We start from the raw sequence: 15,729 nt of genomic DNA, 5'->3' as shown, positions 1-15,729 counted from the left end.
TCCCTCAGCATCCGCCGCACCTTCCGCTTCCTCAAGCCCTAATTTTGGTTTTGGATTGGGGGCTTCGACTCCCAACTTCGGCTTCGGTTTGTCTTCCACTGCTGCCTCTCCGTTGTTTGGTACTTCCGCTTCCCCTCCGGCGCCGGCGCCGGCCTTGTCCTCGGCTCAGACACTGTTTGCTTCGTCAGCTAGTGCCGCACCTTCGGTGCCTTCGTTTGCTACGTCCTCATCTCCCCCCGCCTTTTCTGTGCCGACGACGTCTGCTCCAGCTCCATCCTTCGTATCCCCGTTTCCTGCCTCCTCCTCTGCGTCCCCTCTATTCTCTTCTTCTGCTACCGCTACCTCCTCTCCTGCCATCACCAGCATTTCGACCTCTCCTTTCTCCTTTGGAAGTGGCAGTTCCTTTGCTCCGAGTTCGTTCGATGTCGTGTCGTCTGGTAGTACTACTTCGTCCTCACCTGTTACTACCACGTCCACCTTGGCAACTGGCTTTTCTTTTGCGACTCCGACATCTGCTGTGTCCCAACCTTCCTTTGGGTTTACCAATGCTGCTACATCAACTCCCTCCAGTGCATCTATGTTCTCCGCTCCTACTGCTGCAAAGCCTTCAACTCTGTCATTTGGATTTGGGGTGCATGGGATAATTCAATTGATGACAAAGGCAGTTGCTCAGTGAAGTTTCATCAGAAGAATATTGAAGAAGATGACGTACAGATTGTGGGTAAAGACGAAGTTTTACAGGTAAAATATAAGTTATAGTGATATTCATTATTATTATAGCATTATAAACTAAATATAATCAACATGTTTTTTTTTTAATATTTTAGGGTCAATCAGTTGCATTGACATTGGAATCTTGCTCAAATATTGCATATGGTACAATTGTTTGTTTCAATGGCATGGAAAAAATGCTTCATGGTATTCCATTTCCCAAGAATTGCATTCGAGTCTCCATTGATCAAGCAGTGGACAAATCCGCTCCTTTGCCATATCCAATTCCAAGTGAATGTGAAGTAATTGGTGATGCCATAGGAACTGTTGTGGCTTGGCCTGAACAGTAGATTGTGAAGCAAGATGAGGTATATGAGATATTATATTTCTAATTATATTGTCACTTTATTATTATATTTCTAATTATATTGCCACTTTATTATTATTCAACCTAGCTATATCTAACTTGTTTATATTTGAAATTATTAGAAGCCTAGAAGGAAGAAGTTTGAACGAAAAAAATCAAAACCTACTTTGTCAACAAGTGTCCCAAGAGCATTACATATGTTATATTGTTACAGTAAGCATGCTCTAGATGGAGGAAAATGTATATCAATGTGCTTAGATAATGAAGTGTTTGATGAAGATTGTGAACTTTTTCTTGACCTTGAGGACATCAATTCTTTGTATCATTTGGAGTCAATTTCAGGAAATTTGATCGTTGCCTACATATGGTAAGTAAGTTTATTTAAGCAATTTCAGCAACTTTTTCATCACATGTTTGCTTCCCAATTTTAGCAACTTATTATGGTTTATTGTTACAATTTCACCAACTTATTATGAGTGATCATTATTTTTTAATCCACATGATTGTTTTGTATCTAAATTTTATTATTTAGTATCTAAATATTATTTTCTCAGTTGCAACTGCATTGCTTTACTTATGCTGGGAATTACTGCATTGCTTTATGTTTGCTGGGAAATTCTAATATCTAGCAAGACAGAAAATCCCTGATTTGAACTGCAAGAAGTTTACTAATATTGTTGTGTGAACAAGTTTACTCTTGAAAATTCAACTTCTAGTAATTTTCTCATACCATGTTATTCTCATTAAGTTAATAGTTCATCATTTCTATTGAGAGGTTTACTAATATCAATTGATGTGGTACACTTTACATAAATATAGCTCATTCATTTTCAACCCTTAATGTTTGCCTTCCGCCATTTGTTCTTCTAGACAGGAAGTACTTTGCTCATATCTTTTTCTTGTATATTTTAAGTATCTTAAATGTGCTTGTCCTCAAGAAATAAAAGAATTTGCATGTATACATTTCTGGTATGTTTAATATGCAAGACTGCTCATAGTAAGTTCTCATGTATGGATGTTACTATCATCGGCCATAACTTAGTGTTATGAGTGATCATTATTTTTCCAACTTATTATGAGTGTTTTGTATCTAAATTTTATTATTTAGTATCTAAATATTTTTTCTTTGCAATGATAGGTGTCTGTATAAAAAGATGGTGAAAGATACCAAGACAAAGAAATTCAGATTTATGAATCCTCACAAACTCCCATATCCGGCAAAAGCGGCACAAGACAAATCAGTTAAGCTTGAAACCCTGAATCAAAGGGCAACTCTTTTAGCAGATAAGCTGACAAGTGCATCAACAGATCAACTAGTGTTAGTGCCATGTAATGTCGGGTAAGCAAGAAGTAAAACATCACTTTCAATTGCTTCCTTTCGATAATTTATTCAATTTTATGATCTAATCCTATGTATTTGCCTAGTTTCCATTGGAATCTTAGTGTTATTGAACCTTACAAGGATGCTATTTACCTGCTGGATTCCCTAAGTTGCCGCATTCGCGATGATGATTCAAAATACGTAATGGAAATGTGAGTTCAGATTTCTTTTAGTAAATATTTATTATAATAAAAATCTTATTTAACAAATATTCTTAACGTATGAAGGGCCTTAAAATTGTTTAATTCAACCAAGGGAAGGAAAGGTAGGAAAAATGTTAAGTGGGAAGTAGTTAAGGTATGTGTACTTTTGTTTAACATATATTGTAATGTGTATAATTTTCATTAACAATTTGACTCTAATTACTATATATAGGCTCCTCAACAACCGGATGCGAAACAATGTGGTTTTTTTGTGATGCGATTTATGAGAGAAATTATTGAAGAAGTTAAGACTATTGAGAGAGATTCACTGCAATCAATAGTAACATTATTTAGCTTATCTCAAATTATTTGACATAAACTATTTAAAATTACAAAGTGATCAGTGTTGATTATTTTTTCCATTAACATAAATTGTGTATGCTCACAGTTCACAAAAATAGGGTACTCTCGTGAACAAATTGATGAGGTTCGGTCCGAGTTGGCGGAGTGCATACAAGATCATATTTATGAATAGGTATGGAATGATAGTTGCCATAATTCTATTTAGATTTAAGTTCATGGAATGGTGGTTTTTTTTTGTGGAATCATAGTTAATGCCAATTTTTTTGATGCAGTGCATAGTTACCAGATCGACCTTGAGCAGTTGACCCCAAAGAAAAGTTGTCACTGAAGTTTAAAAACTTGTGAAAATTTTTAGTGAATGATGATGTTTTGTGAATGATGATGTTTTGGAAAAATTGTCACTTAGGTGAAAGGATGTTTTCTGGATTAATATGCAAGTACAAAGCACTGTATTATATGTTATTCTGTAAAGTTCTGTTAGTGTAAATTATCTAGTTTCTTTATCTAGCTTTTGTTCCACTATTGGGTTTGTTTTTCTAATAATTACTCGTGCAGCAAAATACTGAGCAAGAAGCTGTAGATCTTATAATCAGGTAAAGTAGAAAAAGTTAACTACTTCATTATGCTTTCATCTTAGTATTTGTATATTTGATTTGTCTTCTTTGAACCAGCTTCAAGTCAAAAAGCCAGATCCTCTAGATAGCTGTTAAAAATAAGGTATTATTTGGTTTGTCAGTGATCTTAATATTTGGTAATATTTGGTCTTTGATCTTCGATAGAGTTATGCATGATTACCTACTGTAGCTCTTCGCCTCGTTACATTGTTTCGATCACTTTTCACCGGAGCTGACTCTTCTTTCTTATGATGATCTTGTTCTTGCAGATTTGTGTTTCCTCTGTGGACCCTTTGGCATTTCCTTCTGCAGTGGAAGCAGGTGCCCAAATGGTTAGGATGCGATGAACTTGACTGGTTTCGATCGGATTGTCTGTCATACCAAACATTAAAATCCTTGTGCTAAATGCAGGTGGAAATTGGAAATTATGATTCTTTCTACGAGATGGGAATTCAGTTTTCCCCTGAACAGGTATATGAATCATGATCGTACTTTTCCTTGCAGTTCCTCGAGTATTTTCAGCTATTTCTATCTCGTCACTATTCTGTGGTGCCATTGTCAGATTCTAAAGCTCACTAGAGAAACTAGAAGGATTCTTCCATCCATTACACTGTCTGTAACCGTGCCACACATGCTTAGTCTCCCTGATCAGGTAGCTCATTTATTTCCTCGTAAACTGAGATTTGTCACTAACACAATCTCTCGTTGTTTTTTGTTCAATTTAAAAAGGTGAAGCTAGCAGAGTTGCTGGAACAGGAAGGTGCTGATATAATCCAAACTGAAGGAGGGAAATACTCAAGTCCATCAAAACCTGGTGTCCTTGGTTTGATCGAGAAGGTAACAACAGTACGAATAAGAAATCTTAGCACACTTGTGATGAAAAATGTGATATTTTTCCTCTTTAAAATGTAGGCCACACCAACGCTAGCAGCTGCATACTCCATTTCCCGAGCAGTTCAGATTCCAGTTATGTGCTCATCTGGATTAAGCGCTGTCACTGCACCTATGGCTTTAACAGCAGGAGCAGCTGGTGTGGTATGCGTTCTTTTGCTTTCTAATCTAATCATTATCTGCTACTAGTGAAAGAAATATAGACTCTTTCAGATTCTCTTGTGTTCTTGATTATCTGCTACTACTTCATTGTCAGAAGTAGTTGAACACTAACACTTGGACGCCAACATTTTTGAGTTGGCGCCTAGATTTGACCATCTAACAGACACGGCTAAAGGATCAACTTCTATGAACACCCTTAATAACTTATACAGATATTTGTGAACAATTAGGTTGGTGGCTATCATTTATCCTCCCTTTTTGTTGTTTTTTCCATGTACCCAATGCAGCTTTCATTTCAAAGGTTCCAAGCTGATGAACAAGGATGGGTGGACACAATCAAGTCAGTGCGATTTGGAGGAGCTGTCAGGATTAGTACCATGGATTGGCTTGGGCAATCTCAATATTTGCGTCAAACTGTCTTCTGGCCTTCCCTATCATCTGCAGTATCTGAGGTATACTATGCACATTTACCGTGAATTTTCCTTATTGAGCTTGGGCTAGTGACGGTTACGAATGTATTTTATTTCAAGAACCGTATAAGCAAGTGTTCGTGCATCTAGTTTTATAACAATGCACTTCGTATCTTTGATCTAAAAAGCTTCTGAAACAAGTCATCTTCTCCAAGCATGCCCTGGTCAACATGCTAGTCACCTACTGGAGTCATTTCCTCGATGGCACGGATGAATACCTAAAATCCATCCTCTACTCCACCATTCTTTGCCACTCCTCAAGCCGAAACAACTGCAAAGGTAGAGTCAACATCAAGTATTACATTGTGCCTGGCTACAAGAAGACCGGGGCCGCAAAATCCAATAAAGACAGGTCAAACATCAAGTAGCATTTTGTAACTTATTCCTCTTAGGTTATATGCTTGGTTAATATATATGCTTAGAACTTGTAAAGACATGTCAAACATTAATATGCTTGGTTAATATATCCATCTACAACACTCCCGCTTTTTCCTCTAAATATGATTTTCATTTAGCATAGAACTAATGCCAATTTTTTTATTTTGATGCAGTGTTTAAAGAGCTTGAGTAGAAGTTGGCCCTAAAGAAAACTTGTCAGTTACGATATAAACACACTTACGGTATGAATTACATGTATATATAACATTGACATATTATTTAGTACGAGATTTACATGTATGAAAGTTTTCATACAAAATTTCTTGATTGCCTACAACCCCAGGTGTGCTGATGACAAGTTGAAGAAGATGGCTCTAAGAGTGATAGCTGAAAGCCTTTCAGAAGAAGAGATTGCTGGACTTAAAGAAGCAATTCCATGCGATGGACACCAACAACAGCGGTTAGTCAATGATGAGGTATTGTAAAACTTGTGTGTTTGAAAAATTATTGTCATGAAGTTAAGGATAACTTGTATGATACAAATCTAATTTGTGGATCAATATGTATACATTTTGTTTGTATAACATAAAGTTTTTTTTATTTGTTAAATAGTCTTATTATAAAAATGATTGTGGTTGTGGATATTCAATTATATGTAAATTTTGAGTATTTTTTATAATTTTTGCTATTTAATTAAGAAAAATACTATTTTTTATAAATTTAAAAAGACAACGTTTTTAAGTAATAAAAGACAACGCTTAAAAAACAATGTCTTTGAGACCAACCACAACACTTTTAAAGCGTTGTCTTTGATATGTGCATTTTTACAACAGCATCTTTAACAACGCTTTTTAAGAACGAATAGACAACGCTTAAAAAGCGTTGTCTTTGTGACCAACCACAACGCTTTTAAAGCGTTGTCTTTGATATGTGCATTTTTACAACAGCATCTATAACAACGCTTTTTAAGAACGAAAAGACAACGCTTAAAAAGCGTTGTCTTTGTGACCAACCACAACGCTTTTAAAGCATTGTCTTTGATATGACTTTCTACAACACCATCTACAACATCACTTTTTTAGTACATACGACAACTCCAAAAAAGCGTTGTTGTTTAGCTTTTTTCTTGTAGTGATAGTGTCTTTTATCCTGCCCGGGTGCGATTGAAATAACCCTGGTTGGTCTGTTGAGTGATGATGAACCGACTGGTCGGGCCCCTTCTGCCGGCCTTTATGATTCTGACCCCATCGAGGGTGATAAGTTTGCTCACGTGGGCCAGCTTGACAACTCCTGATTGGTAAAACTAGGTCGGATTGGGTCATGACCGCACTTCTTGCCGCAACCCTGGTTTCCCGACCGAGAGACGCCTCTATGGCTTCATATCCCGGATGGCCCCGGGTGGTCCCACTCCATATACCGACTGCCACGTCCTCTTGACTTCTAACTGCCACGTCTTCTTATCTTCTGATCGCCACATCTCCTTCACTTATGACTGTCACGTCTCCTTCTGACTGTCACGTCATCTTGACTAGACCCTGCCACTATGCATCGTATCAGGGATTGTATGTAAAGTTAAAGTTATGATTGAGGATTTTTCTCTAATTTATCACTTTTACAATTTTTTTTTAAAATATTTTTGATTAATTTAAATAATTTTAACAAAATATAGAATATTTTTATATAATAGTGTTCAAAATTTATAATTTTGATTTAAAATTTTAGAATTTAGAATCTAAGGTTTAAAGTTAGATTTAACTATATGGTTATAGCAACTAGTTAGATAGCTGCTATAATTATTTTAAAACTATTTTAATAGACTTAAAATGTTTTTAATGAAATTTAAACCATCAAGTCGATAAAAATTATTTTGATATAATAATACTGTATATGTAATAATTTTGATTAAAATAAATAATTTTTCATATTACTAACTAAATTTTAAAATTTTAAACTCGTTATAATGAAATACACTTTATGAACTTAATTAAAATTATTTAAATTTTATTAAAATAATTTTAAATTAATAAAATAATTATAAAATATTAAGTATATGTTATAATACTATAATAATATTATATTAAGTGTTACATATCATATGTAAGAATAATTTTTAAATATTGTAATAGTTAATCGTAATCACTCCAATAAAAAAACATAAAGAATATATTCTTGTTATAATTTTTTTTAATGATTTAGATAATTTAAGGCTTTCTTGAATTTTGCTCGAAAATAAATACCATTCAACTTTTTTTTTTGGCATAAGAAATTCGGTTGATAAATTTTTTCATCCACTATCAAAATAACATAAAAAACAATATTTTTAAAATTATCGCCCATTTAAACTACCCAACTAGTCCTCACATATCTAACTAATTATCCCGGGTGCTATGCCATGGAAGTTACTGAAACGACATCGAGTGGATAAGACCGACACGTCCCTCCTTGATTGAGACCCTGGAGACCTGCTTGGAGCAGATCCGTGGCCGTCGTAATCCTCCACTAGATCAATGATCGTTCCTCCGCACCGTAGTTGCTGTCGTGGATGGATTGTATTAGCCGAGCAAGGTATGCGGTGTCTTCGACCAAAACAGGCACACCGCTGTCCTGCACAAAACAAGAAACCAGCAACGAGCCGCCCATGGTTTCCTACAAACCGCCTATCCTTTCTGCCTATAAAGCAAACAACCTTTCAGGTGGGTGAGGGATCTCTCCGAGTTCAAATCGGCGACGTCGCCGGTGATCGTGGCAAAATCGTCGCGGTTGTACAGTACAGCAGGGTAATTATGAACCACGTTAACAGAATCTTGACTAAAGTGGCTCAGGGCCGCGCGGACGGCGGCCTGAAGTCCACCGCCCTCCGCTCGGCCTCCGTGGCGGCCGCGGCCGTCGCCGGGTTGGGGATCGGGCGAGCCATGGGCGCTGCGGGCGCCGAGGACCGGAGGAAGCAGGCGGAGGACTCGTTCCGGAAGGCGATGTACCTCAGCTGCTGGGGCCCTGGCTGAGCGTGTCCCGCTGAGGACGGCGATCGGGACGGCCGACGTACTACTCCGGTTGTGGGCTGGAATGCGCGCTGTGTACGTGAGCAGTGTTTCGGATAAACTGGATCATGTAAGATTGTACCCTGACATGTTCTTGGAGCAAAGCGAATTTGTTTGAAATAAGAAAGAACAGAATTTGATGGGTTTACTGAGTGAATCTTTCGTCCTACTTCTTGGAAAGAAAGCCAACGAAGAATATTGGGAAGACGATATGGAGATGCGGTAAAAAAACAAATAATAGGTGATTCGGAGGATAATCAGAGTTTATTACATGGATAAATTGAGCGGACCTCATTTTCTTTGGCATCCCGATTTCTGGGGATAACTCTGATTTTATTTGTTTTTTATGCCCCGACTTCTTAAATTATTTATAAAATTAAATAATGATAATGAGATGATATGGACATAAAGAAAAAGTAGATTTAGATAGCTATTTTTGACCAAAATATATGCACAGAAATGTATTTAAATTTTAATATATTTTTTTATTCTTTAATTTGTGCGTCGGATTAGTTACATCGGAAAATTTTTTAATCATCATTCCAGGTCTCTTTTCCATATTTACCTTCGTCCATGCTCTTAAATCATATTATCATTGTTGTTATGGTCTAGCGATTGACGATCAAATTGATATTAAAATTAACTCATTGATGATTCATTAGTCGACATTTATGAGTAAAATTAAATTAACGTCATCTATGGAAACACTTAATTAAAGACCTAAATTGGGATATTAAGATGAATGATGCTAGAAGAACTAACGTTATCATCATGATAACAGAGAATTTTGACAAATTAATAACGACGACAGTACAAGCAACATTAAAAGAGCTATCCTCGCATCCTCTATTAATGATCAATCCATCAACTAAGCCACCATCTCGATCGGTTGAAGCAACATTGACACACCAGAAGGTGCCCCTGACCCCATGAGAACGCCATAGACTACTTCCCTCATACCGATCGATAAGTCTATCGTGGGAGAACTTTATGTAGAAATCTTCTAGTAAAACCCCTCATTGAGATTCTCTATAGGAAAAAACCCCTGAATCTAGTAGAACGAGAGCCTCGAGACCCTCCATTCTCAAGGAACATCCTCCAAGATGAATTGTCAAGCTAGCACTTTCAGGTGCTATAGATCAAGATATATAACAATACTACATATCTCGAAGATCATATCTGCAAGTTTAAAAATACTTCTTTGTTATATCATACGGATGATGTCAAGTGTCAAGTTTTCTTAACTACACTTTCGGGCTCAACATAGAGATGGTTTAATTGACACACTGCCTCTTTTATTCGAACTTTTGAAGAGTTTAAAGTTATCTTCATGGAGCACTTCACAACTAGCTAAAGATATCAAAAAACACCACATGATTTAGTCGCCCTTAGGCAGAAACTTAAAGAACTCCCAAAAGAATATTCGAAACAGTTTAATCGGATAGCCATGAATGCTCCCCTGTTACCTTAGAAGTACAAGTCAGTGCTTTCTCACAAGACTTGATCAATGAAGATTTTTTTTTCGATCTTAAGTAAAAAACCCTAAACCAACTTCGAAGAATTACAAGTCCGGACACTTAAGAATATTCAAGTAAAGGAAACACAATCCGCAAAGAGAAAGGAAGCTCCGACTCTTGCTCCCGTCCCCACTAATCCAAATCATAGAGCCCCTCCTCCGCCCTTGCAAAATCTAGAGTTGATGAATCAGAGGGGGGAAAAAGGTGGTACAGGTAATGGAAGTATCCTCGAGTCTTACTGTCGAGTCTGATCAAAGGTCCCCCGAAGTAACTCAATATTATCTCTACCATCAATCAAGTACTTACTTCATTTGGGATTGCCAACAATATGCAAGGAAATTGAAATGAGTAGTTGATCAACAAAACTCCAATCAGAGTTCGCCCAACAAAAGAAAATTTTTTGAACCTTACAAACATCATCACCATCATGATGTTGATATCGATCAACCCATAAGGTGACGGTCTCGTTCTCCCTCATAGGAAACTCGAGGTTCCTCCCGGTCTTGTCCAGAGCCAGAAGAGAAAGGAAAAAAAACATAGGCAAGAATAAGATCAATGCTCGAGGGACTGTGAACATGATCTCTGAAGTCAACACCAGTCATGGAAGATAAAAAGGTCCTTCCATAAATTTTGGACTCAAATATTTTGCAGGAATTGAGGCCTCCATGATGATGCTTTAGTAATCAAGCGAGGCTTTCATTGCTAATTATCGAGTAAAGAGAGTGTTTATTGATACTGGCAGTTCTGTCAAATTGATTTTCAAAATAGCTTTCGATCAAATGTAGCTAGATGGGAAGGAACTTTATTTTATACATACACCCTGTATGGTTTCACAGAGCACAAAGTATAACCTTTTGGCCAAATTAACCTCTCCCTTTCCTTAGGGGAGGAGACACTAATACAGACAAACGTCCTTTATTATCGTAAACACCGCCTCTTCTTTTAATGTCATGCTAGAAGGTCGACACTAGTACCTTTCAAGCGGTAGTCTCTACTTTTCATCAAAAAATTAAATTTTGGTGGGAAGCTGAGCCGGGGAGGTAAAAGGTAATCAATTGGTGGAGAGGAAATGCTAGGTGGATATAATCCGGGTCGACTCACCCAAGACTTGTCAAACTCAAGATACTATTGTCCAAGTCGTCTAAGAGGTGTCGATATCGAGACCAGAGGAAAATTATGAAAGCGTGCAAGTTCATTCTGACCGACTAGACGGGGTCACTCAAGTATCTATCAACCTCTCTTCGGGGCTCAAACAATAATTCATTATATGTCTCTCATGCAATCATAATGTCTTCGTTTGGTCATTGAAAAATGTTATAACATTTCCCCAATTGTAATGGTTCACCGGCTAAACACACTGCTAAAAGTTCTACCCATTCGACAAAAAGTGAAAAATCTCACTAAAGCAGGACCAAGTGATTGAGGTGGAGATCGACAAGTTAATGGAAGTCGGGCATATATGATGTTGGATCGGAAAGACGCTAGAGGGGGTGAATTACGATCGTCGAAAATTTGATTTAAAAGTTATGCAACGAAAAATAGAAGCAAGAAAAACAATGCTAACACAAGTTATTTTTACTTGGTTCGGAGCCTTCAACGACTCCTACTCCAAGGCTCGCACTCGTCGAGTGCTTTCGTTGGACAATTCACAATAGTTCGAAAATGCTATAGCTTTTAAGTACAAGAACTATAAAATGGTGTTACCGACAACAAAAGAAAAGAATCTTGATCGCCGGTTGTCGAAGGAGCTTTTCAACGTTGCAGGAACCTTTTCAGAGCACCAAGTAGAAGAGAAAGTCATAGCAGTTGTTGTCCTAAAGCTCCGGGATGAAGGCCTTTAAATAGGTCTATTCCGGACACCTAGAACCCCTCCGTGTACTTGGACCACGTGGCTCAGCCAATCGACGCGCTCCATGTCAGCTTGTAGATAGTTCTTCGGGTCTGAGCGCCTGGACCGAGTCCAGGCTCCTGGACCGCCTGGGCGCTTGCAACCCCTTCTGGGCGAGCCTAGTCCGAGCGCCCGGACCGCTTTTCTTTAGCTTCACCTCCTTCAAGAAAAGGTTAGTTCAAGCAATCGAAAAATATATTTTACCCTGCAAAACAGAGTTAGCACAACATAATAAAATATGAATATTAATTAGATCATGTCTCCCTGAGATCAGGATTTAGTCAAGATTTCAGCTTAGGTTTTCCAAATGGACCTAAGCTGGACTGACGCCTACAGTTCCTTCAATGGGGAACGTGTCCTCACTGGATCTCTTCTCCAGTTGCTTACCTTCACTTATTACTTGCAGTCACTTGACTTGTCTCTGACCTACCAAGTCTTCTCGCCAGTTGTTAGGTCTACACATCCAACTAGACTTCGGCTGGTTGTTAGGTCCCGCGGACCCAACCAGACTTCCTACTAGATATCAGGCCCGCGGACCTATCTGAACTTCATACCAACTATCAGGTCCCGCGGACCTAGCTGGATTTCAGCCTAGTGTCATGTCTTTCAGATCAATCAACTTCTGCACACTTAGTAGAAATGTTAGACAACAAAACACTTTAACTTTAGACCCCTTGTCATTCATTAAAATATGAGTTGGATCATTAGTGCAAATTGCACCAACATACGAGAGATTTAAATCTCTCTTTTAAACCATTGTGGATGGCTAAAAAAAAGAAAGATTTTAAAATTAAAATATCTCTTTTAAATCCCTTTGTGGATGGTTATAAAAGAAAAGTTTTAAAATTAAAATCTCTCTATTTTAAATCCTTTGGAGGATGACTATAAAAGGAAAGATTTTAAAATTAAAATATCTCTTTTAAATCTCTTGGAGAATGGTTATAAAAGGAAAGATTTTAAAATTAAAATATCTCTTTTAAATCCCTTAGAAGATGACTATAAAAGGAAATATTTAAAAAACAAATAAAACTCCCTTTTAATTCCCTTGTGGTCGACCCCTTGTTTGAGTACCAAGCAAGGCTTGCCCGACCACCTTTTGGGCTCTAAGCAAAGCTTGGTTGGCCCTTGCTTTTGCACCAAGCAAGGATATGGCCGGCCCATTACTTGGGTAAGAAGTGGACTTGGTTGGATACGAGGCTTTATACATAGAGGATACAATAGAGACCTAGAGGAGGAATTGACTTTGGCCTCCTGATGAGCTTGAGCTTCCTGTGTTTATCCCGAACACCCAACTCAAGTTCATCAATAATAACTCATACCACTAAAGAGTTATTATTGAACTACCGCACCAATCCCATATTACATTATGACTTCTTATCATGAGTGTGGTAATCTCCCTGTGTTTAAGATATCGAATTCCCATTAATTAAATGAGTTACTGAAAACTCACTTAATTAACATCTAGCTCCAAGAGTAGTACCACTCAACTTCATTATCATGTTGGAACTAAGTCCACCTGCAGGATTACTTGACAATCCTTATGAGCTCCTCAAGGGAGCATCATCATCCTAATAAATAGGGCACAGTTTCCTTCTATAATCAACAACACACCATATAAATAATATTATTTCCCAACTTATCAAGCATATTGATTTAACGAATAAATCTCACCCTTTGATAAATTAAAAAAAAATAAACACTAAGTACATGTGCTTGTTATTATATCAGGATTAAGAGTACGCACATCCATAATAACAGAGGTTCTGTCTTTTATGTAGTCAGTATAAAAGAAACTATCTCAAATGGTCCTGCTCAATACACACATAGTGTACTAGTGTAATTTTATAGTCAAGATAAACTAATACCAAATTACACTACAACCATTCTAATGGTTTGCCCCAATCCATCTTGGTTGTGAGCTACTATTTATAATTTATAAGAAACTGATAACTTGATCTTCTGTGTGACACCACACACCATGTTATCTACAATATAAATTAAATGGACGACTGCATTTAACTAAATGCAAACATTTGACTAATGCGATTCTCATTTCAAAATAAATGTTTATACAAAAGCTAGACTTTTAGTAAACATTCTAACAGACAAATGAGATGGGTAATCCTGTTGAGATGGTGGTTTAAGCAAAGGGAAAAACCGAGCCAACCTCATCTTCTTTAGCACCCAATCTTCTTGGCCTCCCCTGACTTCTTTGACGCCCCAACTTCGTGGGCACCCAGACTCTTGTACACCTTGACTCCTTGGCATCTCAACTTATGGGACGACCCCAACTCCTTGGCATCCCAGCTTCTAGGGTGCCCGACTCCTTGGAACTCCATAGTTTTAGACAATTGTCTTCTTGATACTTATGTAGAATTTCATATTATTTCAGAAAAAAAATACAGTAATCATATAAATATCAAATTATTTCAGAAATAGGATAATAATCGTGTAAATCTTAGATTATTTTAATAAAACGACAATGACACAAATAAATCTTGAATTATTTAAGGAATTAAATAACGATAACATGAAGATTGGGACATAGCTTCTTCCGATGTCCAAGGTACATGCACAGATATACATCTAAACCTTAATATTACTATTGTTCTTCTTCTTCTTCTTCATTCTCTAACTTGAGTATCGGAGTGGCTACGTCGGGAACCTCCGGCTATCATTCTTAACGCTTTTCTCCTTGTTTACTTTCCTTTGTTCAATGTGGGACTTTAACCTTACAACCCAACAGATTCACTCGAAGAACTAGACTTTATTACAATCTTATAAGGTAGGTTTGGTTGGGGGTTATCCTTGATAACCTTGGTTATCCATCTAAAATTATCAACGAAAACTCTATTGGGTTTAGGTAATCGATGATTCCCGAATAATGTTTCATGCCCGATATGTCAGCAAAAGGGATATGCAATCCGGAATCAGAAAACCTCAAAAAAATTGAGATTTTTCTTGATTTCGGGGTTAACGATTTTTTTTTTACTAAAAATATCCTCCAATAAGAGAAAAATGTAAAAAAAAAATGATAGAAAAAACGTAAAAAAAAATAAAAAAAATGTAAAAAAAATAAATTAAAAAATATATATATATTAAAAAATAAAAAAAAATAAAGAAACGTTAAAAAATAAAGCAATAGAAAAAACATATAAAAAATAAACAATAAAAAACATAAAAAATAGAAAATAGAATAAACATAAAAAAAAATAAAAAAAACGTAATAAAATTTAATAAAAGGAAAATGTAAAAAAAAATAAAAAACGTAAAAAAAAAATTTATTAAAATAAATAAAAAATGTAAAAAAAAAAGAAAAAACATTAAAAAATATAAAAAATAAATGTGAAAAAAGAAAAAGTAAAAAACATATAAAAAAACGTAGAGTTTAATAATAATAATAATAATAATTAAATAAAAAAGAACTGAAGAATTTTTAAAGAGATTATACAATGGTAGACGGGAAGAAATAAGAAATTTGAAATGATAGAAAATGAAGTGGGAATTTGATTTTTATCTGGTTCGTGGTCTCTCAAAAATAAAAAGAACGTCGCCTGAGAGATTCGAACTCTCGCGGGGAAACCCCATGTACTTAGCAGGCACACGCCTTAACCACTCGGCCAAAGCGACGGTCTATGCAGCAATGGGAAATTTAAAATTGATATAAAATGAAGTAGGGATTTAATTTTTTTTGGTGGTCTTTCAAAAATAAAAAGAACGTCGCCTGAGAGATTCGAACTCTCGCGGGGAAACCCCATGTACTTAGCAGGCACACGCCTTAACCACTCGGCCAAAGCGACGGTATA

The 15,729-nt window shown here is 36.6% G+C and overlaps 1 protein-coding gene and 2 non-coding genes across 3 annotated transcripts; 1 reads left to right on the top strand and 2 right to left on the bottom strand.

The window, feature by feature from the left end:
• The first annotated feature begins 3,830 nt into the window (after positions 1 to 3,830).
• On the top strand, positions 3,831 to 4,659 carry LOC121972581 (uncharacterized protein ycf23-like). Its single transcript, XM_042524233.1, has 5 exons — positions 3,831 to 3,911; positions 3,991 to 4,050; positions 4,142 to 4,231; positions 4,309 to 4,416; positions 4,492 to 4,659. The coding sequence occupies exons 1-5, from the start codon at positions 3,831 to 3,833 to the stop codon at positions 4,657 to 4,659; spliced, it is 507 nt and encodes a 168-aa protein (XP_042380167.1).
• Positions 4,660 to 15,471: 10,812 nt separating this feature from the next.
• TRNAS-GCU lies at positions 15,472 to 15,553 on the bottom strand. The gene has a single exon. It is a non-coding gene; the product is annotated as a tRNA-Ser (tRNA).
• Positions 15,554 to 15,641: 88 nt separating this feature from the next.
• Positions 15,642 to 15,723, bottom strand: TRNAS-GCU. The gene has a single exon. It is a non-coding gene; the product is annotated as a tRNA-Ser (tRNA).
• Between the last annotated feature and the right edge of the window lie 6 nt (positions 15,724 to 15,729).

This window comes from Zingiber officinale, chromosome 4A (assembly GCF_018446385.1).
Source record: "Zingiber officinale cultivar Zhangliang chromosome 4A, Zo_v1.1, whole genome shotgun sequence".
Classification (NCBI taxonomy): domain Eukaryota; kingdom Viridiplantae; phylum Streptophyta; class Magnoliopsida; order Zingiberales; family Zingiberaceae; genus Zingiber; species Zingiber officinale.
The sequence above is the reverse complement of the archived record's forward strand: the minus strand, read 5'-3'. Positions and strand labels throughout refer to the sequence as shown.

What these genes read in the sequence shown, in the direction of transcription:
- LOC121972581 (XM_042524233.1), top strand. Translation starts at nt 3,831, where the DNA reads ATGATCTTGTTCTTGCAGATTTGTGTTTCCTCTGTGGACCCTTTGGCA. An exon ending in TTCAGTTTTCCCCTGAACAG is followed by an intron (nt 4,051 to 4,141) that starts GTATATGAATCA and finishes TGCCATTGTCAG; the next exon opens with ATTCTAAAGCTCACTAGAGA. An exon ending in TCCTTGGTTTGATCGAGAAG is followed by an intron (nt 4,417 to 4,491) that starts GTAACAACAGTA and finishes TTTAAAATGTAG; the next exon opens with GCCACACCAACGCTAGCAGC.